Genomic DNA, 26,250 nt, shown 5'->3' on the forward strand with positions numbered 1-26,250 from the left:
TATAATAGTTAGGTTTTTGACTAATACGACTTAAAATTTCCAGCAAGTATTGGATCTCTTTTGAACAGGTTGGTTTCAATGACTTGTAGCTTACTGTGCAGCACAAATCCTAGGAGAAAATTGGTGTGTCCCAACCCCCAGCACAAAGCATTGGATGCCAAAAGAGTGGGGCAACAGGTTAGGTTCTTCCAGGAGCAGCCCTGGACAGAGCACAGGCTTGCTATGCAATGTATAGGGAGAATGAGATACCCAAAACCAAGATCACAAAAATCAGTTTCTGAGAACACAGGTGCTCAAGGCAGGAAGAGCTGAGGACAACCATTCTCTCCTTAGTAAGTCAAGGGTGCCAGTCAACTCTGCATATCCCTTGGGATGAAGGTCACGTGGCCATCCAGCTGTGTCTGCATACCCCACACATGCAGAAAATCATATTCAAATCCTGCCCTCAATAGCTTCAGCCTGGCCTTAACATCCTTGAGGTAACCTTGAGGTCACCTTAACTCAGTGACACTGCAAAAGGACAAGACCAGAAAATTCACTTGTTGATCACTGGCCATCCACACAGTTCACCTGAACATTGGTTAAAGCAGCAACTGGAACCCATGTTCTCCCCAGACAACATGTCCACCTCAAAGCCATGCAGACACTTCTACTCTCTAAATCTTTGAAATGCTACTGCATTAACTTCTAGCCCAGATGCTGGGCCACTGAACACCACAGTGTCTGGTGTCCTTCACGAATGTCACCTTCTATGTTCCACCAAAAACAGCAGCACAATTGCCACAGTACAAGCAGTGCCACTCTAAGTAATAATAAACAATGCAGGTATGCAGTACTGGGGCTCATGGTCTCAAGATGTCCATCAATAGCTCCTCACACATTAAAGAAGAGGAATCCAGTGAAGACAGGAGGGGTTTGTTGTGCACTGTGCTCTCATGCCTACAACTCTCTCCAACCCCTGTTCTCAGCACTGAACCCCTCATCACAGGGGCACCCAAGTCCCTCCAGAAACATCACTTTTCTTCCAGGAGATCAGTGGTCATCCAAGATGCTGGCAACTTAAGGGTAAATCCTCTGATACACATGAAAAATAACTTTTTTGTTGGCCTTTTGTTTATCTAGCTGAATTCCCTAATCTACTTCACTGAGATAAAAAAGAGGATGATCAACACTGGGGAAAAAATGCATCAACAATGACAGGAGCTAGACCACTTCTTTCAGCAGCATTCCTGATTTAATAAAATGGTGGACTGACAGCAACAGCCCACACTTCAAGACAAAATGCATTATTCCCATTTTATACAGAACAGGCTGGAATTGCTTTCATATTATGTAACTGCAAAGCTCCTATCACCTATAAGAGCACATCTGGAGCAAATGTTGACAGTTAAACAAAAAAAGAAAAAAATCCCCATCACTTCAACACAAAAACCAGGAAAAAGTCTGCCAGTGCATCATCTTCATGTTTGAATTATTTCAGTTTTGTTGCAACCAACAGTATATAAAAAAACAGAGACTGTTCCTTTTTTTGAGGAGATGTTTCAGGGCAGGCTGCACTAAAGTTGGTTCTGCTTGTCAGTATTTCTTTAAAATTAAAGGGCATGGTCACCCATCAGGGTAAAAAAAGTGCATTTTAAAACATATGCAAAAAAATGAACTCTTTGATACTTTATGGTCAAACATCTGCTAAACTACCACTTTCCTTCAATTATGGGATTCTCAAAGCAACAATTATATTTGGGGGATATAATCAGTACCACCAGAAATCAACACAGTCTCTCTCTCTCTCTCTATATATATATATATATATGTTTTGCCAATGTTGAAACACTGAAAATGAGACAAGGAAAATGACTAAATATGGTAAATCTCCAGTTTTCCAGCTCTCAAAACCAAGCACTTTCTATCATTCAATCCTGTTTGCTACCTAGGAATCCATTTCTTCAAGGTGATGACTATTTTCAGCCCCTGCTGATTTCTGGAAATCCAGGTCATTCTGTTTCGTGTTTCTTCTCTCCCTGTCACTAAAGCGGGCAGTGAAGTTACTCCCTCCTTATAAAGAGATCAAAGGAAGTGAAAACTTTCTCTTTGACCCAACACCTTCATATCTTGGAATACACTTGGAGAGGGAGAATGTTGGAGGTTTTTCCTCTTCAATAGAAAAATCTAACCTTTTCTGTACTCTCCTTTTCTGCTGTGAAAATCAGATGGAATCTGGGAACTTGACATCTTGGCATATTTCCCAGTCATGAAGAAGAAACTAGGATTTTATCCACAAGATCACAAGGTACTGAAAAGCCTCCTGCACATCATCCAACTGTTCTGTATCTGAGCCAAAGTGGGCAAATCTCATAAAATCAAATAAATGAGAAAAGCTCTCTGCACATCCCAATAGGGTTTCAATGCCATAGGCATGAGTTAGAAGACCTGCAGGAAGAGACACTCCTGGTATCCTGGAGTCAATGGACTGGCTCAGACTTCATAGCTAAAAATACTGCAACTATTTAGAGCTTCCTGTTCTGCCCTGAAGGATTGTGGATTTTTTCTACACTTGCATGGTATATGCTGAAATGGAAAATAACCAACCTCAGCATGTGCTCTAGCCATTGGGTCGCTCTTAGGAAACACTGGTTTGAATTTCCATGGGCAGAAGGGAAATTAAACCCTGAATTTCCAACATCCAAAGCCAGGTGTCTTGGTTCAGGCAAATTTGGGGGGAAACCTCTGAATGGGATCCCTCTAGAAAGAAAGTAGCCCCTCCCCCAACTGGTTCAGGAAAATATTTCCTTGGAGAAAAGTGGAAGATACTGCTTATTTAACAAGCAAAGTATTCACAAGCATAAAAATTGAATAATATTAAAAAATAAAATCTCTCTCTGTTCTGAAGAGATGGCAAATTCAGAAAGTCCCTGTTGCGGGGTAACTCAGCTTGCTCAGTCTCTTATCAGTCCCTCCTGTGCTGGAGAATGCTGTGTCCCAGCCCCTGATGGGCCACAGGTGTTTTTCTGGGTTTTCAGTCCAGAGCAGGTTTGAACAGTTTCAAGAAAAAGAAAAAATACAGTCCAGGGAACTTCTCTGCCTCAGCTAGCTAAAAAAAAACCTAACTAAAAAGCAAAGAAGAGCTCTCTTGTGCTGTCTGTCCGTGCTGTGGACAGTACAGTCCAGGAACAGGAATGTAGAGGAGTGAGTGCAATTTCTGAAAACAAACTGTGCACTTCTTTTCCTCCTTCTTCGCTCTCAGAACCAGTCTTAAAGGTGCAGAACTCAATATCCAGCATAAACAGAACAGACAATTGGGGATACAAGCATCATAAAGCAACCCCAAAGACAGCAGGTTTCTAATTGCCCTTAGTCTATTGCTATGGTAATGAAGAGCCCTCTTGAGCACTTGCTTGGGGTGCTGAGCTTCAGGAGGGGCTCTGAGAGAACCAAAGGCCACCAAGTCCAGCACCAGGTTTTAAGTTTCTGCCAATGTCTCCTATTTTCTTAGCTTCTTGGGTTACAAGCCTGGGGCCAAATCATGGGAAGAGAGGAATACAGGACATAACTAAAAAGATTAAAAAGCAAGAAATGGTCTCCTGTACCTCCTGCTGGGATGGGGGAGTCAGCCCCTCTCATCTTAACTCCATTCCTAGACCTTAAAAGACAAGAAGTCCAACTCTGTCTCTAACAGGCATCAGTAGTGTCAAGGAAGGGATCTGTTTGGGCTGTACCAAGACAGTGGTTTGTAAATGGAGGATATGTCTGAAACATATCCTGACAGGAACACTGACTTAAAACTTGACGCAACTATCAAGCTAACAGCAAACAACTTCAGGAATCATCTGCACAGTCCACTTTAGAGCCAAAAATTCATCATAGAGCCAACATCTGAAGGACAGCCTTCAGCCTTTAAACATCCCTCTGCCAAAGCTCAGCACAGCAGTAGGTCTCCCTAGTTTGATCCCATGTAACAACAGTACTGTAACAACAGGATAACTGGCATCAGGCATCTCATATTGAGTTGCATTATTTTGATTACAGGGAGAGTCATACCCCCACAACTTTATGCCTAGAACAAAATGTATCAGAACTGCTGATAATCCCTCAGTGAGGAAAATTGTTCAACTATTTCTGATGCCATTTAGGGCAGCCTTCTATTCCTTTTTATTAGGAATAAGGCACTGTGGCAATCCTCAGAAGTGATAATACAGTGGTTTTAATAATAATAAAAACATTTTTTTTATTCCATGGTATGAGTAAGAGTTTTAGGACAGACACTTCACAACAGCATGCCTTCAATTCTCTTGCCTGCAGAGGCTGGTGATGAGCAGCTCTTACGAGACATTTCCGTCAGTCAGGAGGATGGTCCAGTGATCAGGAGAACAAGAGCCAAGTGCTCACCAGGGACCAGCTACCCCACACAACCTTCCCAAGCACAAAAACCTGTCACAGTTTGCATAGAGTGAGATGAGACCAGCAGAAATCAGAACAGGCACAAATGGCAGGAGAGTCAGAAGGTAAGTAATCGAATCAAAATTATTCCATGAAGTTTGAGAAATTACGCACTCTTTTGTGAGAGATCTCATTGCCTTAAAGTCTTCTAGTGCCAACACATATACCTCTTCAGAGACATGGCAGATCTCAGAGGAAAGTGAAATTGTGAGAGAAAAAATAATGTGGGGGTTTTGAACCAGGACTCAATAATACAATCACATCTTTCAAGATATAGGATCTTTACAGATGAAAAAGAAGGACATAATTAGCCTGAGTATTTTTAACATGTAAATTCAGTATATCACAAAAAAAAAAAAAAAAGCAAACCGAGGAGTAAAACTGGGCACCTGCAAATAACTACACAAGTAAGAAAGAGATGTGAAAAACAGACTTTTATGGATGTAAAGATGTTTGCTAAAATTAAATTGCAGGTTTTCTTTTCAGGTTCAGCAACACTTGCTAAATACCAAAAAAGACCTTTTAATTTTAGCTTACCTTTTAGGAAGCTTGGAATAGGACTGGAAAGAGTACAAAATAAGTTGTAGGCTTAAAATTTGCTCTAAATTTTCTCCTATCAAAGCACTAAACCTTGCACATATCATGGGACAAACAGACAGTAATGGTTCTAGTTGCTTTGCATTTTAGGCATGTTTTTACCTCAATATGACAGAACTATCTCAGATAAAATTCACAACAGCAGTTTTGCAAAGCAAGTATAATTTATTCCAAGCATATCTTAAATTATCCAGTTTTATTTGTTGCATTTTGACAAGCTATATATTTTTTCTAAACCTAACATTTTATATGTTGTTTCATTTCAAACAGAAAGCTCGCTATCACAAAAATTTACAATTCATAAAAAAATTATGAGTATCATGTTACCTTTTATTTCCTAAACTAAATTTATTTTCTCATAAAGGAATACAAATGCTTTTGAAGTGGTCTAAGAATAAATATATTGTTTTTTATGGAGAGCAGTCACAGAAGAAGGTTCTCATCTGGCCTTTAAATAACAATCCTCAAAGCCTCACATCAATAAATACAAATAGAGAATCTTATAAATCATTTTGTTTGTAGACAATCTAATATTTTGGGGTTTAAAAGACCAGAATCTTGTTAAGCACACCTAAGGGTTATTCTTGCTCCTGAGTAACATATCACACCTGATCATCTAAAAGGCAACACACAGTTCAGTGACAGGTAAGTGACAAAGTGAGCATGTAAACAACGTGAGCAGTAAGTTCCAGGCTGAGCATGAGATAGGAAAGGGAAGGCACACAGATACCAACTGCTATGTTTAGTGAGGGGCTTGAACTCTCCAAGCTCACCTCCTTTTCCTGCTGCCTTTTTTTTTTTACTGGAGTGAAGGGCTGAGCCTGGCAAAATAGGGCACATGAAGAGAAGGAGAAATCATGTGTCAACTTGACACCCAATGGAGAAATTCTTTCCTACCAACCACAATGGAGGACCACAATCTTTGCAAATGACATTCAGCAGTGTTTAAAAAAAAGGGCATAAATTTAATGGAAAGTTAGGAACCAACTCGAATTTTACAAGGCTGTTTAACCAAACTGAATTCATATAAACTGCACCAGTCACAACCATGCCATATAGAAAAGTCCCAGGAAAATAGCACCTTGTTTTGCAGAACTACTTCAGCAAGAAGAAAACCACAGTTTGACCACTGAGAGAAGTTATTAGGGGTACAAGCCAGTTTGTGCTAAAAAGCAAGTCACATGTAATTCCAAAAGGAAGTGTTACCTTCTGGAGGAGTTGCAATACTGTTGCCAAGTCCCAAAATAGCAATGCTATGATTCCTTGGTTCCAGCATCACTGCAAACTCTTCTCCTCTTTCCCAGTGTGGTACTTTCACAGGCTCTAGATGCACATTTTCCAGCCCATCTTTCTGCAGGGCACTGAACATATATTTGATGGCCGCCTCTAAGTTTTTTGAACCACTGAGTCTAGGTCCTATGGTGTCAGCAAAAACTGCTAATCTTTCATAGGATCTGTTCTGAGCCTTTCCATGAACAGCAAGATCAATAATAGCCTTAGCAATATCAGTATAGCCAGCTATCTCATTTTTAATGTCTTCAAATGACTTCAGGGAATTTCCATCTCTTCTCAAAGATTTCCCAGCATACTGGTGTAATAAATTCATGAGAAATATTAAGAGTAAGTGCTTCATTTTTTTCTCTTTCTTCTTTTCCACAGATGGCCTGTTGGAGAGGCAAAAAGAAAAAAAAAAAGCAAGTTAAAAAAATCATACACCTATCAGAAATACTTTTAGTTATTTGGACTGGCAGACAGAAATGAAATGAAAAGAAATTAGTTTATCATGAAAATGCTTTGATCAGAACTAGCAGAAAAATAAACTCAACTTGAAGACAGAGTTATTGAAAGCAAATGAAAAAGATATTTAGACCACTGGACACAATCTTTGTGGTCTTTAGAAATATCCTTGGAATGCTGCATCTCTTTAAATAAACACATTCTTCAATGAATCAAAACCAAGGGCTGCTCCCATACAGGAGGAGGTTTGCATCCTCTTTCTGTTAGGAGCAGGACTTTTCAGAAGTGTCAAATCAAATGTCTTTACACAAAACATCCATACAAAAACTCTTCTTACACCATTCATGAATAAAAGTTCTTCTTGATCTCCATCTTCATATTCAGAAAAGTACTTTCTATTGTAATAAAATGATTTAAGATTTAGATCCAATGCCTCCAGTGTCCTGGTTTTGGCTAGGATAGAGATCATTTTTTTGCTTAGTAAGTGATAGAGTGCTCTGGTTTGGATTCAGCATGAGAATCACATTGATAACACACTGATGTTTTGGTTGTTGCTAAGCAGTGCTTACCCTAAATTAAGGATTTCCAGTGTCTCATGCTCTGTGAATGAGGAGCAGCACAAGAAGTTGGGAGGGAGCACAGCCAGGACAACTGACCTACCCTGACAAAAGGGATATTCCACACCAAGTTGAGTACACAAACTGGGGGAGTTGACTGGAAGGCCTGATCACTTCTCAGGGAAAGGCTGGGCATTGATCAGCAGGTGGCATGCAACTGGATTGTGCATCACTTGTTTTTCTTGGGCTTTTTTATTTTTTATTATTATCATCATTATTATTATAACACTTTACTTATTTTCATCCACTTAATTGTTCTTACCTGAACCCACGAGTTTTTGTACCTGTTTTGGTTTGGCATGGCCTGGTTTTTGGCAGCAGGGGGGCCACAAAGATGTCTCCTGTGGGAAGCTGCTGGAAGCTTCCCACCATGTCTGGCAGAGCCAATGGTTGATGGCTCTGAAGATGGACATGCTGCTGGCCAAAACTGGGCCAAAGAGAGAGGCTGGTAATGCCTCTGTGATGACATACTTAAGAAGAAAATCCAAAGAAAGTCACAGGTTTTTGCTCCTAATCAGAGAAGGAGGTAAGAACATGTGAGGGAAACAACATGGCAACACTAAGGTCAGTGGAGGAGGAAGGGAGGAGCTGCTCCAGGCACCAGAGCTGAGATTCATCTGCAGGCCATGGTGAGGACCAAGGTGAAGCAGCTGTGCCCCTGCAGCCCATGGGGATCCATGGGGGATGCAGAGATCCACCCACAGCCCGTGGGGATCCATGGGGGATGCAGAGATCCACCCCCAGCCCGTGGGGATCCATGGGGGATGCAGAGATCCACCCACAGCCCGTGGGGATCCACGGGGGATGCAGAGATCCACCCACAGCCCATGGGGATCCCCAGGGGATGCAGAGATCCACCCCCAGCCCGTGGTGATGCACAGGGGATGCAGAGATCCACCCCCAGCCCGTGGGGATCCACAGGGGATGCAGAGATCCACCCACAGCCTGTGGGGATCCATAAGGGATGCAGAGATCCACCCCCAGCCCGTGGCGATGCACAGGGGATGCAGAGATCCACCCCCAGCCCGTGGGGATCCATGGGGGATGCAGAGATCCACCCCCAGCCCCTGGGGATCCACGGGGGATGCAGAGATCCACCCACAGCCCGTGGGGATCCATGGAGGATGCAGAGATCCACCCCCAGCCCGTGGGGAGGTGCCCAGGCTGGAGCAGGCGGATGCCTGGAGGAGGCTGTGATCCAGTGGGAGCCCCGGTGGAAGGAGCAGCCCCTGCTCCAGGCTGGAGCAGCCTGTCCTTGCAGTTCTGCACCCCGTGGGACAGTGACCCAGGGCACAGCAGTTTTGGGAGGGCCGTGTGCCTGCGGAGGGACTCACGGTGCAGCAGGTGCGGTTCGGCTGCTGCTCATGGGAGTGCACCCACGCCAGGGAAGTTCACAGAGAACTGTCTCCTGTGGGAGGGACCCCACGGCCTCACGGGGGAAGGACTCCTCTCCCTGAGCAGCAGAAGAAAATCTCAGTGATGAACTGACCAAAACCCCCATGCCCTGTCTCCCTGTACTGTCTGTGGGAAGGGGCAACCCACAACATTTATGAGAGCTTCTGATCAGCTTCCAAGAAGGGGGGATAATCCACCAGGCATGCACCCATAGGATGCCATCTGAAACAGCCACCCGGCATGCACCCATAAGATGCCATGTGAAACACTGGCTGTGCAATGCAGAAATAACACACAGAAAGAGTCAAAGTACTAACCACATTTCTAGGATCCATAAACCATTAGAATTCAGAAACAAATAAACTAAAACACCCCCATACCCACAAAAAACCATTTGCACAATCATTTTGGAGTCACCAAGCCTAGCTCATACGACAACAAACACAAACTGCCAGCCTTCCATAGACTTTATGGGTCTTTTCACAAACAGCAATTTAAACAATAGCTTTAGCAATAGAGGAATAATAAGGTATTCTCCTTAACTATTCAAATGTCCCCTAAGCTTGAGATCAAGCAAGTAATAAGTTCTTCACAGTGAAGCATTGTTTTTGCAAAATGACAAAAAAATCATCATTTATTTAATCAGTGAATGATAAATCTATCACAGAGATTTCTCTGAGACAGGGCAAAGGTCTTACACAACCAGGAGCAGAAGACTTGGGTTATCTCAGGACACTGCCTGAGAACTGCAAAATGCCTTTTATAGTCTGAGTTACTGTTTATTTGTGGTTATACTACACAGAGAGTATTGGTGTATTTTTATTGCTATGCTCTGCACTTTCTTCATGTACTTTCCCTTAACCAGTTAATTACATGCTCTTAGACATCCTCTTCTAGAGACATCAGTCATTTTCTCATGATGACAGAATGGATGACCGCGCTCGTTCAGTGATTTTTGTGAAGTTCATCACGCAGAAAGAAGCCAGCAAAAAAGTGGATAACTGCTGAATGGAGTAAAACAATTCTGCAGATTTAGTTTCAAAAACTTAATGTTTGGGGGTCTGTTTGTTTAAGGGTTTGCAAAATCTACCAGAAAAAGCAGATACACTTAGCTGTTATGCAAAAGACACAGAGGGATTGTCTAAATTGCACTGGCCACCTCAAAGAGCCCCCAGCTACCAACTTCATGCATTTTTTTCAAAGGACAGATAAAGCTGCAGTTATCACATTTCCCTTAACTAAGAAATGGTTTCCTTATTGTTCCTAGCCTCATTCAAAACCAGCGGCTTCCTCACTCCAAAGGCTGCCCCAGAGGACCTGCATTTAAGAGATATACTTCTTCCAGGAATTTCCCACTCAACACTGAGAACAGACATGTTTTCACAACTTTTGTGGATGTAACACTTCTGCGTTGCACAGCATTTCACTGCCTCCAATGCACTATAAGAGGAATATAACTCAATTCAAACCCTGGTCAAGAACATTAAAAAAGGAATGTAATTTATTATGCTTTCCTTGAATACTCCAGCATAATCTGTTCAAAAGCAGCTATCTGAAATATTTCCCTGCTGGGTAAAATAACATCATACTCAGACTGCAATACAAGAATCACTTCACTGCTAGTCCAGGGAAAGAATCACACATGTGTTTTCCCAGTCTCTGCAACTTTATCACCCCAGTGAATCATCTACCAAAGGCGATTACTTATTTTTCCACATCTAACTAGTTAAGACTCAGCAAATGAACCTCACAGTGCCAGCCAAATTAATAAAATATAACAGGGCAATTAAAATTGTTCAATGTGTTTTATTGTCCACGAAGCAGAAAGAGGGCATCCAGCCATGGTAGTACCTCGGTCCATACAGAAAGAAGGGAATCCTCTGATTATAGTTCATAGAAAAAGAGATTTTTTTCCCTGCAAAATCCTAACAGAACATTTAAAAGGGAAAGGCTGGAGTAAGGAAGCCTCACTCAAGTGAGGTGGCACTTAAAGAAACTACATATATAAATCCATGGGGCCTCATGGGTTGCACCCACAAATATTGAGAGCTGATACCATTGTGAGGCCACTCTTGTCATGCCACTCCTAACTTTGAGAAGGGCAAGAAATAAAATGAACTACAATAAGAACTACAGACCAGTCAGCCTCACATCAAGCTCTGGCAAGAGAAAAGTCCTGAAAATTACTTCCATGCATACAAAGGACAAGAAGATGACTCAGTATAGTTAGCATGGATTTACAAAGGGGAAATTGCATATTCAACATGATGCCCATTTAGGACAAAAGTGCTGGCTTGGTAGATGAGGACAGAGCAGTGAATTTGTTTCCCTTTTACATTAGTAAGGCAGTTGACAGTCTCCATAAAAGTCTCAGGGAAGCTGATGAAGTATAGGCTGGATGAGCAGACAGTGAGATGGATTGAAAATCACCTGAACAACTAAGCTCAGAGAATTCTGAGTGACATCTAGCTGGCAGATGGTATTTAGTTGATCACTTTAAGGTGATCCCTTAAAGTCCATACCTGGTCCAGAACTCTTATAAATCTCCATTAATAATCTGGATGCTTGGACAGGGCATGGCCTCCGATGATGGGAAGGTTGGGAGGAGTGGCTGTGTACTCGATGCTTGTGTGAGGAGGCAGGCAGGCAGGAACCTTGTAAGTTCAACAAGTCCTGCCTCTGGGGAAGACTAACCCCCATGCACTAAGACAGCTGGGGATACCTAGCTGGAAAGGAGCTGGCAGAGAATGAGTCAGCAAAACCTCATGTTGGCAAAAACCAACAGCCCATCAGGAGTGTTGCCAGCAGGCAGAGGGATGGGATCTTTCCCCTCTAGTCAGCATTAGAGAAGACAGACCTGAATTATTTCTTCATTCCTGGGCTTCCCCGTATGTGAAATGATGAGAGAGATGTGGACATGCTGGAGGGTGCAACAAAGGGCCACAAAGATGATTAAGGGACTAGAGTATCCAGTATCCCTATTAGGAGAGGCTGAGAGAGCTTTAACTGTCCAGTCTAGAGAAGAAAGTATTTTCTTCTACAGAAGGAGAGGGAGGGATTAATCAGTGGATAGAAATACCCAATGGAAGGGAACAAAGACAGAGCCAGGCTCTTTCCAGTGGTACCCACCAACAGAACAAGAGTCAATGGAAACAAACTGAAATATATTAAATTCCACCTACACAGAAGTGCAAGTGCACTTTTTTTTTTTTTTAAGGGGGGGTAGTCAAACACTGGAAGAGGTTGCCCAGAGAGGTTGTGAAGTGTCCATACTGGGACATATTCCAAACCTGTCCAGGCAAGGAATGTCATAGTTGTCCAGGACCTGGACAATCTGCTGCAGCTGACCTTGCTTAAAAAGGCACTTTGGTCTAGACCTCAAAAGATATCTTTCAAACTAGATGTGCGATTTGGAATATGAAAGGAGACCAGAGACACAAGCTGAAAGGCTTTTTAAAATTCAAGGGAGAAAGGTTCTAGGTCTATAGAACAAAAAGATAAACTGAAGGCAGAAATAAGTCTTTTCCAACTCAAATTAGTATGAAAGAATGAAATGTACAAAACAGTGCAATGCAGGTAGTGCAGAGGCTGTCAGAAGATACATTTATTAGTAGCTACTTTAAGGATACTTCTATTTATTGAGTGGCCAACTGGTCTGTACCTAACTGCTGTCTTTGATGATGAAGTGCAAGCTCATTGGGATTTTCATCTTTTAATGGTGCCCTTATATAAAAGAAGAGCACATCCAAACTTTAATCAGGCTAACTGGCATTTCCACCATTAAAAACATTACAAGAGAAATTACTTAAATGTTACAGATTGAAAAGAATAAAAGCAGAGGAAAAAAGAATCTCTCAGGTGAGAGATTGATTACGGTCTGATTGATTACTGTCTACAGCAATCAGATAAGAGAAAGAGGAGCAGAGGGCATAAAAATAGGATAAACAAAGCAAGAGCACTGCTTCTTCTCCAGTGTGGCAAGGTTTTCCCAAATCCCAGCTGAAAATACAGACAAAAGGATACAGACAGTTCACAGAAGTAATGGTTATGGGAAATGAGGAATGAAAACACTAAGTTGAGGCTATTAACCACTTAATTGCCAGAGATCTGCTATATCTGCAAAGTATCTATCAGTTTCCTAACCACCATTTGATTTTCCGTCAGGGACTCGAGGAAATCTTGAAATCACACAGTGGTTTTGATGACATGAGAATAGACTGAAAAGCCCCAGGGTAACAAACTAACATGCTGCAGAGTGATGTCTGATATGTTTAATAGCACTGGAAAAAAGTTTGTTGTGACAGCTGCGGAGTAGGATGGCTGGGAGGCTAGGTGAACTTGCAAAATGAGGCGGAGATTTCTGCCTAAAAATAAAGTCATAGAGTTCTTCCACCACTTATAAAGATAAGGAGGAGGGGTGGATGGGGGGAAATACAAGCTTTATGATCTTGAAGAGTGAAGCAGAAAAGCAGACATTCCTCAAAGACTGCTTTTTTAGAATTGTCATAATTCCTCATCTGGGAGAACATTTAATCAGTTGGAAAATCTTGGGTTTGGGAACACACACAGCTGAAGCTATCATTTACATTACAAAGCCCTTAAAATTAGCCTTGTGAATCGTAAACTAAGGTAAAGAAGAGTACCACACAATAAGGATATAAAGTTTTGGAAAATGTTATTACTTGGACCAAAAAGTCTAAAACCCCACCTGAGCTGTTTTACCAACTTCAGTAGAACTATTTTGATTTTCTACAACTGAAGATACATACTGAAATCCATGACCTATGACCATATAGGCTCTAGTAGTGATACTGACTTATGTAGACATAATAGGAAGTGAAAAGTTTTAAGAACTCTATAAAGATTAAGACTGAGAAAGTCCAAACATTACAAGAGACATTGCAGCCACAGTTCCCCATTTGGCAGAAGTTCATACCCTATTTATAGTCGGTATGGGGGAAGTACTACAGCTTAACACAGAAAGGAAGCAGCAAAAGGAGCCACTCTTCCCTCTTTCTTCACCTCCAAGCCTCAGAATAGTAACAGGCTACCTTGATATATTCTTATTCCGTAGCTGCTGCTGAAATGGATGGCAATAATCCTGAATAATCACGCCATAATACATGTGCTGGATACTGTATCCAGCATACTGTATCCAAATTCTGTATCAGCAAAGCCACAGAAATGATCAGCCAACTACTTCTCTAACAAGTGGTGTCCAGACAAAAATTAAATTAAGAATAACAAAAAAACCCCCACAAGCACTGAACAATGCCTCAGCCACACAACAGCTGATACTATTCTTCTTAATAAGCATGAAACACAGTCCTCAAAAGGGAATACATTATCTTTTCAGAAGCAAAAGATAGGAATTCAGTGGGATTTTTAGATGAGAACTGAAGAGAGAATAAATACTTAATGAATAGAAGGCAGTTAGGAAACAGTGACACCAAAATACAGTGTTGTTCATATTACATTAAATGCCAAAATGTACAGCTAAAGCCAACTGATAATGTTGAAAGACAACTGAGGTGAGGGGGAAGGAATGATTTTGGAAAAATAAATCAACACATACAAGAATAGGGCTACAATTATACTACCTGGTATTTTTACACTCAACTTCATTCAAATCCACTATTGTCCTAGTGTAAAAAGCCAGACAGGTATCTTGTACCATTTCACAAAATTCGTAAACTACTGAGATACAAACTCTCCAGAATTGTGTATTTTTGTGTCAGCCTTTCCTACAGGTGAAAAGGGCTCCCTTTTTAAGGAAGCAACATAATCACAGAAATCTTCTCTCACAACCTCTTCAGTACTCATGCTTAAACTTCTTGCACCCAAAATTCTAAACTAAGTTTCTTTTTGAAAACTTGTTCAACAAGAGATCTTACATGCTGTATTAAGTTAAATCATTCCCACAAATTGGATGTTAAATATTTGCCTTTTGAGTTTTTATTGAAAGACTGGCAGATTGCATGTAGCCAAATGATTCACGAAACTTATCTCCCTACCAGGAGAAAGCCTATGACAGAAGGTATGAGCCATGAGCAAATGATCAATCCACACCTCTGAATAGCAAGAGCTGCTAACATTGATGGACAGACATCGTAACCAAGGTGCAAACCAAGTTCTGTTAGTGACAGTCAGTACAGGGCTGTTACTGACAAAGGTTGGTCTGCCACTCCTGTGAAAGCCAAAAGGAATCCCACTGCCATGCATCTGGCACTTGCAGTTGCTTCTTGATGTGCCTCCAAGCACCGTTCCAGCAGAAGGCTCTTCAGTCCTACAGAACACGTGTGTGCTCTAGATTTTGGCCAGAAAATCTAAATACTTTGAGTTTCTCCTTCCAACAATTAAATCTCAGTTTTAAAGACAACTACACATTACACTACTAAGGGTCAGGACATTTGCCAAAATGAACCACCAAATTAAGCAACCGTAGTTACTAATTATGTAATGTGTAACAGGAGTTCAACAGACAAACTTTTCTACCGAATTTTAACAAAGATTGCACCAGATATTTGCAGCTACATATATATTATATACCACCTCAGAAACTTTTAAGTTAAATTCTTAGCATTTTCATATATGACAAGAATAATATGCCTCTACAGCCACACATTTACAAAGCACTTTTTGCTTTGCATATGGAACAAAATCTTTCCTTTTAAATCAGCAGGTTCAGAGAAAAGTTACGCACATTAAACACCTTAAAGAAAAAGACAAAAAAAGGGCAATACCAACATTTTCAACAGTATCCAACCATTTCAGTTACTTTACTTCATACATCTGCAGTCCCAGTGTACAAACTATAAGTAGCACAATAATTCCAAATTAAGTCAATAATCATTCAGCAATGCTGAATATAAGATATCTAAACATATTAATAAACAAAATTTCCAGATTAAAATAACTGCAACTTTTAAGTATTTAATTTGTCATGTTTTTTCATACAGTCTTTCTCTACAGTCACAAGAAAAGGTAAGTCCCTCATACTGCTACAGTAAAAAGCAATAAAGTGGTTTTGTGAAGCTGAGAAGTCTGGTCAACATATCGCTAGATTTGTTAAGAACTCTTATTTTAGTCTTTCCCCTCCTTATCTTCCCTTTCCAAAACAACAAAAATTTGTAAATGCAACTATACAAAAAAGTAAAGGATCAAGAATTTCTCATTACAATTGACAGAAAAATTATTTTTATGATGCACACTTTCTTTACTTATATTAAGGGTGGGAAAAGATATTAATTTCAATGAGATCTATTATGAAGTATGTCATTTATGATTTCATCATGTTCACTAGAGCATAATACTGGTACTCAAATACCATACTGTAGTCCAGCATACCAGCATTAGAAACAAGTGGCTACAGTTCAGTGGCAATGTACAACTGGGGCCACCATCCAACTACAGAATGCAATGAAATATAAAAAAAAATAAAAGAAAAGAAAGCCAGAAAGAATCTTAAACAGCTTGAATGCAACAGACTGCTAGCAAGATAAATACACTTTACTTAAAGAGCTTGAGAAAAATCTGGGTTTTGGCCAATTTTGAGAAATAAATTAGCAAAACCAGACCTCCTTCTGATGTGGAAGAAAGCTCCAGCACCACTTTTTCATCAAAGCTACTCCCCAGTGAGCACACATTTGATCCTGAAGCGCTACACTTACCATGCACAAGGAAGATCTGATTCTGTATTTAACTTCTAATTACTTTTTACTACCATTTAAAAGACAAAAATTATCAAACTATTTTGCTATTGCGGGATAAAAAAGCCAGCTAGGACAACAGACATATATCACTATTTATTTATTTTTAGTTTTTAAAATTTTTTTATTTTGAGCAATGTTCAACACAGCACTGTTATGAGGGTCCTCTGTGCTACTCACTGCACAGACACACTGACAGAAACATGCCTGACAACTACAGCCAAAAAGAACCAACAACTGGAAGAGGAGGGACCCAGAAGTGACACCTCCAAGTGCTTCAGTTGCCACATGAAAGACATTAGCATAACCACTCAGCCCCTTTCTTCTGACACTACCAAGAGCAGACGACCAGAAGCTTGCTGCACTGAAGCAAATGGTCACCTTACAAAATGTCAACTGGCAATCAAAGTGAAAAAAAGAAAAAACAAACAAAAAACAAACCACCAACAAAAATCCCAAGCAACCACCTCCCCCAAAACATACCATAGAGTAAACACACTAATTATATAGAGATGACAGCGACAGAATGTGATCAACCCTCTCTATAAATGTTAAGACATCTCCCTGACTTTACACATGATTCTGATACTGCACCTGAACAATACTCAGAGATTAGGTTATGCCAAGAAAGTACGGAAGGAAATAAAACAGATGGGAGTTTCCTCCTTGATCTTAAATACTTCTGCACAGTTCAGATTGCATAAGGGAAAGTGAACACACAGTGCCAGCTCCCAAACTCCAAAGTACCTGCCTCTGAAAAACCAACCCATCAGCACTGACAAGAACACACCAGGCTCAGGTGAGTGACTGCACCTGAGCTCAGGAAGCACACAGTGACTTCAGCCAGAGTCCAGAGAGACCACAGCTTCACTTCCATACCCCCACTGCTCCTCCTAGTCTTCTGCTATTGCAGGTGACAGCCACAAATTCCTCCTGGCTTTGCTGGACGTTATGCCTGGTACACAACAAAATTAGCAGAGCTCAGGGAATTAAGACATCTCTGGCTTTGGTTCTTCCTCCAAAACAGCCTTCTGCAAGCACAAGCACTGGGAATGTGGCCTTAAACTGTTTCTAGTCACAAGACCAACCATTGAGGAGACAAAAGCTTGAAGAAATAAAGCACTTGGAGCAGTCTACTTTGATTTAGCTATAAATGTTGGTTTTCAAACCCACACAATTGCTCAGTCATAACTACATCAAATTCAGAGGGCTTTATCCACAGCATGAAAAAAGCAACTATCAAACATTTGGGACTGACTATTACTAGTGTGAGTTAAAAATGAAGCCTCTGCATCCTTCAGTAAATCCAGATATTGCAAATGTCAGTCTGTTGATTAATTAAAAGCAATTCCAAGTTAAAATGGAACTGGTGCTGGAGGATCATTTACACTTGGTTTCAATTTTATCACATACATCAGCTTGCAAGCAGAGGCAATTGATGAAAATAGAGTTCACATGAAGTTACTAATGCTCCCTCATTCAAAAGCATCTTTGACTTCTTCATGAAGTGCGGATCCTTTCAGGATGATGATTTCACCACGTGTGATTAAACTTATGTTTTGGTTCTGCTTTTCTATGACAACTTCCCAGTTATTCCCTCAAACACATCTGATGGCAACAATAACCACCCCTTAATCCATGTTTACCAACAAGTCATACTTATTGAGCACAAAGTACTTAGATATAAACACCTGGAGGGCAAGCAAGGTCAGCAAAAAGCTTACATTTCTCAAGTTCACTATCCAATTTAATTCCTAGATTAAGGCCTTTTTTACAGCAGTTACATTTTGCTGTCAGAAGAGCAGCTGAGTTTACACAGACAGTTTACCCACAGTTGCAGTGATGCTTGCAGCAAACAGCCCAGTTTATTGCATCACAGCTGAAAATGTTTTCCAGGGAAACAGTTGACTTTCATCCTTCCTATGTCACTTGTCTGTGGGGACAGGCGATATAAGACAGCATGTTTCATTTTGATCATTTTTGGGAGGTAACATTAGAGAGGTGCCTACTCTAATTTTTATTTATCCAGTATGCATCTGTTTTAGTTATTTAAAGTTCACATACTGATAAGCTCCCAACAGTTATTTTTATGTAAGGTTCTTCAAAGGAACTTTCCTATGCTCCCATTCCTGTCTTCAACTGCTCAACTGCTCTTGTTCTGGATTTTCAGTACAGTCACTCCAGAGTGATAGAATGGTTTGGGTTGGAAGATCAGTCCAACCCCCCTGCAACAAGCAGGGTCAGCTTCAACTAGATCAGGTTGTTCAAAGCCCAACCCAACCTAACCTTGGCTGCCCCCAGGAATGGGGCATCTACCACCTCTCTGGACAACCTGTGCTAGAGTTTCATCACCTTCAGTATAAAAAATGTCTTCTTTATTCCTAGTCAAACTCTACTCTTTTAGTTTAAAACCATTACCCCTTCTCCTATCACAAGATGCCCTGTTAAAAAGTCTCTCTCAATATTTCTTATAAGCCTCTTTCATTGCCAGATTTGCTTGAACAGCCCAAACCTGTACAACTACCAAAGAGCCCAGTACAATCCATCTGTATTGGATACACAGCATTTGGCTGTGCCAGGTCCTCTAACAACCGCAGAGTACACCAGAGAGCACTGCAAAGAAAAATATATCTGCTGACTTGGTGGCACTGGTTGCTGGAGACAAGCACCATCTGTCCTCATTCAGTTACTCTCTGAAGGGCAGCCACAGAGACATTCCTGCTCACTACCACTCTTTCTGCAAGATTTCTCTTCAGCTATAAGACCTAAGTCCAAAATGAAGCACAAATCACAGACTCTAGCTGCTGGAGCAATGTATATTAAAATCAGTGTATGTGTATTTTACCAGCCTGGACTGAGAGGGACACAGATCTGGATCAGTAGTGGCTTAAGTACATCTAGATCCCAGCTACGGTCGTTCTGCCCTTCAAATTGACATTCACTTGCAACAGAACCTTGTCCATCTGACCAGCAGCTGAGAACCAATACCTAAATAGCAATTTTGCTTTGTTTGCAGAAATTAATGATGAGCATTAGTACTGGGAGGTTACTACCAAAGAGAAAATAAAGATGTACTACTCAAAGGAAGACTGTGCTGCAGAAGTCCCTGCACTCTGAGGAACAGACAGCTCTGCTCTTTCACTGCCACTGGGTGAGAACGGCTGACCAAAGGCCACTAGGGTGGCTGGGATGGAAAACTGCAGCAGCTGCAGGTAAAATGCACAAGGGCAGTAACCCAGAGCCTGCACAGAATTTTCCACGCCTATTCCTGAAACTTTTTTCAACTGAAAACCCTCTAGAGATTCCTAACTCAACGGCTATTTCAAGACAACCAAACTGAACAATTAAAACCATGATGACTTTGTTTTCCTTCTTGGGTATCTCACAGTGCATTGCTGAGGCAGAAATTGCCTGCTCTGTGTATTTTTCAACAGCACTGAACAGATTACCTGAGATTAGTACTGCACTTGTCTGCTTTACCTAGTTGTCATAGGAGAAAATATTAATAGCTCACTGCAGTAATATACAGAATCATTCCTAAAGATTGATCATATGATCAATCTCAAAGAAATTAGTAGCTTACAATTCTTTCTGCTTCCAAAGCAATAAGGATTTTCATTAAACTAAAACTCCAAAAAGTGTTTCATACTCTGCCAGAAAAGAGGAGTTGTGTTTTGTACAGGAGAACATGACCAGAGAGAGAACTGGAAGATCAGCCTTGTGATTCAAAACAGTATGAACCAACAGAATCAGAAACACTAATCTGAAAATGTGTGCAGAGTAGAAGGGGAAACCATTTAAGACAAATCAAATTTAAGTTCTGGTCGGCAAATGCTACAGATAAAATAGTGGATGCTTTCCCAATGGAGCCTACTGGCTCAGATCATATTTTAAGACCTCAAAAAAGAACATTTCTTTCTCAAATTACTATTGGCACATGCATAATATTATATGCGCCCCTCTTTGTGGGGCTACTTGAAACACAAAATTCCTCTGGACTCACTTGCTTTAAGTAAATTCATAGTCAAGTGCCTCCTCTGGGGAAAAAAAAAAACTAACAAAAAATTAAAGGCACAGTGTATCAATGTACATGTAGCAGATAAAAGGTAGAAAAATTCAGATTTAAACCCAGAACTGTTTTCTCATATCAGTACTAAAACAGGCTGTAATAGGGTGACAACAATTCTCAGCTGGACAAGATGATGAGTCTGAAGATCAGGTTTGGGGCAATTCCTGAGCCTGCAGAAACTCTCACTGTTGTACTGAATGCAAGATGGTCACTCAGCTAAGTTTAAAATAATCTTAGTTGTTTATAACTCCTGTGATGTAAGGAATGCCCATGATAGGTGACCTGAGATTAACCTCCTCTTAGTATAATACAATGATCATTGACTTAAAATTTATCTTAAAGAATGATATATTGTCTTTTTTAAAACAGCATTAGTATTCTCTTAAAATCAGGTTGCAAGATCAGAAGTCTTTTGCCATACCCCTGATTGCAGTGTGTAGTACAATAAAACACTTTGCCAAAATACATAAATTCTTAGAGATGTATTTTAATCTACATGTCTATTCATTAGACACTTCTATCAAGTCTCTCTTGGCAGCAACAGCACTAAAGGGATTTCTACGTTTTTCTCTCATCCACTGTGGAGAAAATTCATAGAAGAGACCTATGTTAGATAGACCTAAAGAGTCTGATAAAATATTACTATTATTAATACCAGTACAGAAAAAAGAAAGAATCCAAATGAGCCAGGTCTTCGAATATTCTTCATTAAAACAAACAAAAAAAAAGGTAGGTAGGTAGGTAGGTAGGTAGGTAGGTAGGTAGGTAGGTAGGGAGATAAATTAAAAGCAAACCTCCCACCATTTGTCCATTCTCTCCATCTCAATATCAAAAATCAAGTCTCTTGTAAGAGCAAGGTACCCAAATTACCATTTTTTTAAAAAGGCTAACATTCTTTACAGGCTAACAAGGCTAACATTTTTCTCAAGCTCACATACAATTTTCTCTTGTACTGTAAAAATGAAACAAAAAAGAGCACAGCATTCTTCAAAGATTCTGGCAAAAATACTGACTAAATCGAGTAATTGGCATTTAAGAGATTACAAATCTGAGCTAAAACTTCACTACTGCCATCACAGTGAAAATGCAAGTGACTTGGGGTCAGCTGAAGAAAGAATTTACATTTATTTCACTACTTTGAGATTACTGCAGACATTTGGTAACAAAAAAGTGAAAGATTACTGCAATGCAGTTTTTGACAGATAATATTTCCTGTCGAGACAGAACAGAAAGAACTGTAGAGCTTCAAGATTGTAATCGTTTTGTACATTTCTACCCACAAAGTACTTCTTTAGGCAAAATATTTCACCCCTGCAGCTGCTACCTCTTAGATGTACTGCCACCCTTCATCTTCATCCTCCCACAATCAGGAAGAAAGGAAGAAATGACAAGGCAAAGTTTTCAACCTTAACACAAGAAAGTTTTATACAATATAGCAGGAATAGATAAAAGAATCCCATGTGCATTATGAGTTTCTGCAATTATATCAAGAGTAAGATATTATAAGTCGCTTCCTTTCTCAAATCAGTATTAAAGACACACAAGCATTTGCAAAATCGTGTTATAAAACAAATACAGATTTATATGAGCTTTTGCTAACAGATGTCTCCCAACAGGGGTCAATGACAGGTTCTTCTTCCCCAGCCCAGATTTGCAATCTGTTCTTATCTGATTCAGTATCTTATTGTTTTGCTGTTCAAAAGAACTATATGTATTTTAAACACCAAGAAACAAGATCAGGTAAGACAAAGGCTTTGTATGAATCTCTAAAGCTGTGGTGGCTTTGATCCAAGTTTATCTGCACAGCCTTCATCTGAAAGACAGAAGTTTAAGTAAAACCGATTGCAAAGGAAATAGATAGATGCTATTCAACATAGGGTGGATATGTCAAAGGGAATTACAAAATTTACAAGGAAACAAGGAATGTAAGTACTCTCACGCACATGGGAGGCTTTGTGGGGTTTCTTTGAGGAAATAGGGTTTAAGATTTTATTAAAAATAATCTCACAGAAGGAGCAGCAGACAAGACTAGAAGGTGATTTTAAGAACTGACAGGTAAGCATGAGAAAGACTTCTAATAAAAGCTTTCATCCCTGCAAAAAATTAACCAGAACAAAATCAAGGCTAGCTTTTGTCAGCCTAACTTAAATCTTATGAATTTTCCCAAGCTAAAATAGAAAGATACATTACAGATAGATGAAGATACATGCAGTTATTCCATTTCACACATGAAGTCTGCTCTACAGCCATCTCAAGTATTGCTTTGTAAGAAGAAATGCTCACACGCTCCCCCTTAATCAATAGATTACAACACCCCTACAACAGTTATAGAGAACTATCTTCAGAAACAATTAGTAAAAACTAGTAAAACAAAAATTAGTAAAAACTAATCTAATTTTGAATAGAAGGAAAAAAACCAGACAGGCACAATTTTGAAAATTAAGGCTCACTTAACAAGACATTAGGATTTTAGGTGCCTTTGTGCATGGCACTATCTGAGCAGGCACTTTTAATGCCCATGCAGCACTTAGGAAAGTCAGGTCCTCAAAACATTGCAGATTGGAGGAAAAAACAAGTAATTAATACACAAACTGAATTCTTGTGCTTATATCTTGAATTTGCTCTTTTGCAGTTTTGAGCACACGTACAACTCGGCAGATATAACCACTACATTCAAAAGGTTCCTTTGCATCTAATGCTTCCTTACTCAAATCTGATCAAGCCCGCAGAACTTGTACCTTTTTCATGTTTCTTTATATATATTTTTAATATATCTTATTTTCACAATATTTATATATTTTTTAGCTTTTGGTCAGTGACTGCTGTCAACCTTGCTCACTTCAGGATCATGACAGAGCATCATGCTTTGCCTAACACTGACCATGCATTGCCCAAGCACTGACTGCCAACTTTGAGTCTATATTTGTTTTTAAATTACGAGGAAAAAGTGAGTGAGCAAGGGTTTTGTGGCTGAAAAAGACCTCTGAGACCTGTGAGTACAATCTCTGACCAAACATCACCACATCAACTAGACCCTGGCACAAAGTGCCACGACCAGTCTTTCCTTAAACACCTCCGGGGTCGGTGATTCCACCACTTCCTGGGCAGTCCATTCCAATGTCTAATCACTCTTTCTGTGACATTCCTCCAAATGTCCAACTTAAAACTCCCCTGACAGAGTTTAGGCTATGTTCACCTGTACTGTCGCTTGTTACATGGGAAAAAGGACTGACCCCCACGTGGCTACAATCTCCTTTCAGGTAGTTGTAGAGAATGATAAGGTCCCCATGAGCCGTCTTTTCTCCAGGCTAAACATTTCCAGCTCCCTCAGCTGCTCCTCACAGGACTTGTGCTCCACTGCCCTTCTCTGGACACGCTCAATGTCTTTCTTGTACTGAGGGGCCCAGAACTGGATGCAGTACTTGATGTGCACCCTAACCAGAGTCCCGGGGGACAATCCCTGCCCTGCTCCTGCTGGCCACACTATGGCTGATACAGGCCAGGATGCCGCTGCCATTCTTGGCCACCTGGGCTCACCGCTGGCTCATGTTCAGCCAGCTGTCGACAAGCGCCTCCAGATCCTTTTCTGCCGTGTCACCAATGGAACGTCCACGCTCCTGAGGTACGACCATGCTGGTGTCGGTCACCCCTCCAGCAAAGGGCGAACAGCAGACACAGCGAGGCGGTGCCGAGCCCCGCTGCCAGGCTGGGGGCTCCAGCCCCCCGAGCCGGGGCAGGGCCGGCAGCACCGGGGCTGCGGCCCAGCGGGCGAAGGCTCCATTGCGGGCGGGGAAAGGCAGCACACGCTGCACGGCTCTAACGCAAGGCAAGGAGCCGGGGCTGAGCCCAGCTGGGCGCCGGGAATGGCGGCGAGGTGCCTCTCCTCCGGAGCAGAAGCCTCCCGGAAAAGCGCTACAGCGCGGCGGATGAGCGCCGGCAGCCCGGGGGGACGCCCTGTGTGGAGGAAGAGGAGGAAGAGGAGGAGGAGGAGAAGCAGGGGGCAGAGCAAACACGCACCTTCCCCGTGTAGCTCGGGCGGCGGCGCCGGCACAGCCCTCACCCCCGGCCGGCTGCGGACAGGGAGGGAGGAGCCGCCGCGGGGTGGGAGGGCCCGGCCGCCGCCCGGGACCCGCCGGCGCCCCCGGCCCTGGCGCCGCGTAGCCCGCCCCGAGGTCAGGCGGGCCCGGCCCGGCCGCTGCTGCTGCTGCCCAGCCCCGGGGGCCTGAAAAACATCATCCGTCACCAGCGGGCTTTCCAGGCACTGAGACCGTCCGTGCGAGGGGCTGTGAGGGTGGTGAGGCGTTGGACGAAGCTGCCTCCCAAAGAAGTTATGGACGCTCCATCCGTGGAAATATTCAACGCCAGCTGGGATGGGGCACTGGGCAACGCGATCTGCTGGAAGGTGTCCTTACCCATGGCAGGAGATTGGAACGAGACAGCTTTTAAGGTCTCTTCCAACCCAAACCATTCCTGTGATGCTGTGATGATTCTATGATTGCGCTTTTATAGGGAATGTGTGATAGTGGTGCAAGAGCACATGGAAAATGGATGAAGCATGAGCAGCCTTTCCTGCTGGCTGCACAGTGGCAGCATCCTTCTGAGTATTTGAGAGCATGGCAATTCTTGCTTGTGTAGTTCATTGAAGTTTTCCAGCTATCTGAGAGCCTTTCCTGCCTTCACGCTCCTGGGAACTGAGGCAGGGCCGCTGCTCCTCAGATGGTGGCCTCCTGCAGAAGTAACATTGCATTCATTTAAATAAAGGTGTGTTTATAAAACACTTAGGTAAATGAGTGCAATTTCTTCTGTAGATAAGATCTTAAAATACAAACATGGGTCTTAATCTGCAAACACTTGAATTAAAGCTCTCATTTTATTCTATTTAAGTCAATGGGACTACCCAGGTGCTTAGAGGTGAGGGTTTTTAGGATCAAAGCCTTTGGTGCATTTCCAAAAAGCTGCTGTAGCAGGAAGACATTGAAGAATTTCCCTCTAATATTCAACACTGTATTCCAATATTAATGAACTTTCTGCCTCAGTGAAATGACTGTTACACTAATGAGCTTCATGGGTGTGTACCTTGAGGAGGGGTTTGAAACACATTATTATTAGATAATGGCTGTTCCTGCCAACTTGACTCCTCCACCTCTGTATTTGAGGTGACTAATTTCGTTTTTTTTCACTTGTGTTTTTCAGTACAGCATCTGAACAGTATGTTTTTGCAGCTGGAACTTTGTCCTCTGCAATACAGATCAGGGAGCCTGCTGGTGGGATGACACAATGTATTTCTCAGACTGCCACAGTCCTTAAGAGTCCTGTTCCATTGAGGGTAACAAAACAACTGCTTCAACAAAAATGTTACACAAGGAAAAGACTGTCAGATATTTTCCTGTCTGGCTCCTTCTTTGCTGCACATTCTGGATATTTACATATAAAGAATACTTATAAAGCTGTAAGCATCCATCTAGTACTGTACCTCTGGAAAAAGATTATGCAGTGATTAATGTGATAAATATGTCACTGAAAGTCATGCAAGAAAATATCCTCAAAGTTTGGCTGTTCCCCCCCAACACCTTGAACTTAACTGCCAATGTACAGCCTTCCTTTTCAGCTTCAGCAAGAGAGAACATAGGACATGTCTTCATGAACAAGCTCATGTAAAACTGTACTTGCAGTACATTAAGTATATAAATCA

At 41.4% G+C, this 26,250-nt stretch overlaps 1 protein-coding gene across 1 annotated transcript in view; it reads right to left on the reverse strand.

The window, feature by feature from the left end:
- The window catches only part of CPQ (carboxypeptidase Q), a 147,568-nt gene extending 122,960 nt beyond the window's left edge, over window positions 1-24,608 (reverse strand). The window contains exons 1-2 of the mRNA XM_084213501.1: window positions 24,576-24,608; window positions 6,238-6,695 (exon numbers count right to left, since the gene is read on the reverse strand). Coding sequence (XP_084069627.1) covers window positions 6,238-6,664 — 427 coding nt within the window. The 5' untranslated portion in view covers window positions 6,665-6,695; window positions 24,576-24,608. The remainder of the gene's footprint in view (window positions 1-6,237; window positions 6,696-24,575) is intronic.
- Window positions 24,609-26,250: the final 1,642 nt, after the last annotated feature.

The sequence above is a fragment of the Fringilla coelebs genome (genome assembly GCF_963513975.1).
Source record: "Fringilla coelebs genome assembly, chromosome: 1".
NCBI lineage: Eukaryota > Metazoa > Chordata > Aves > Passeriformes > Fringillidae > Fringilla > Fringilla coelebs.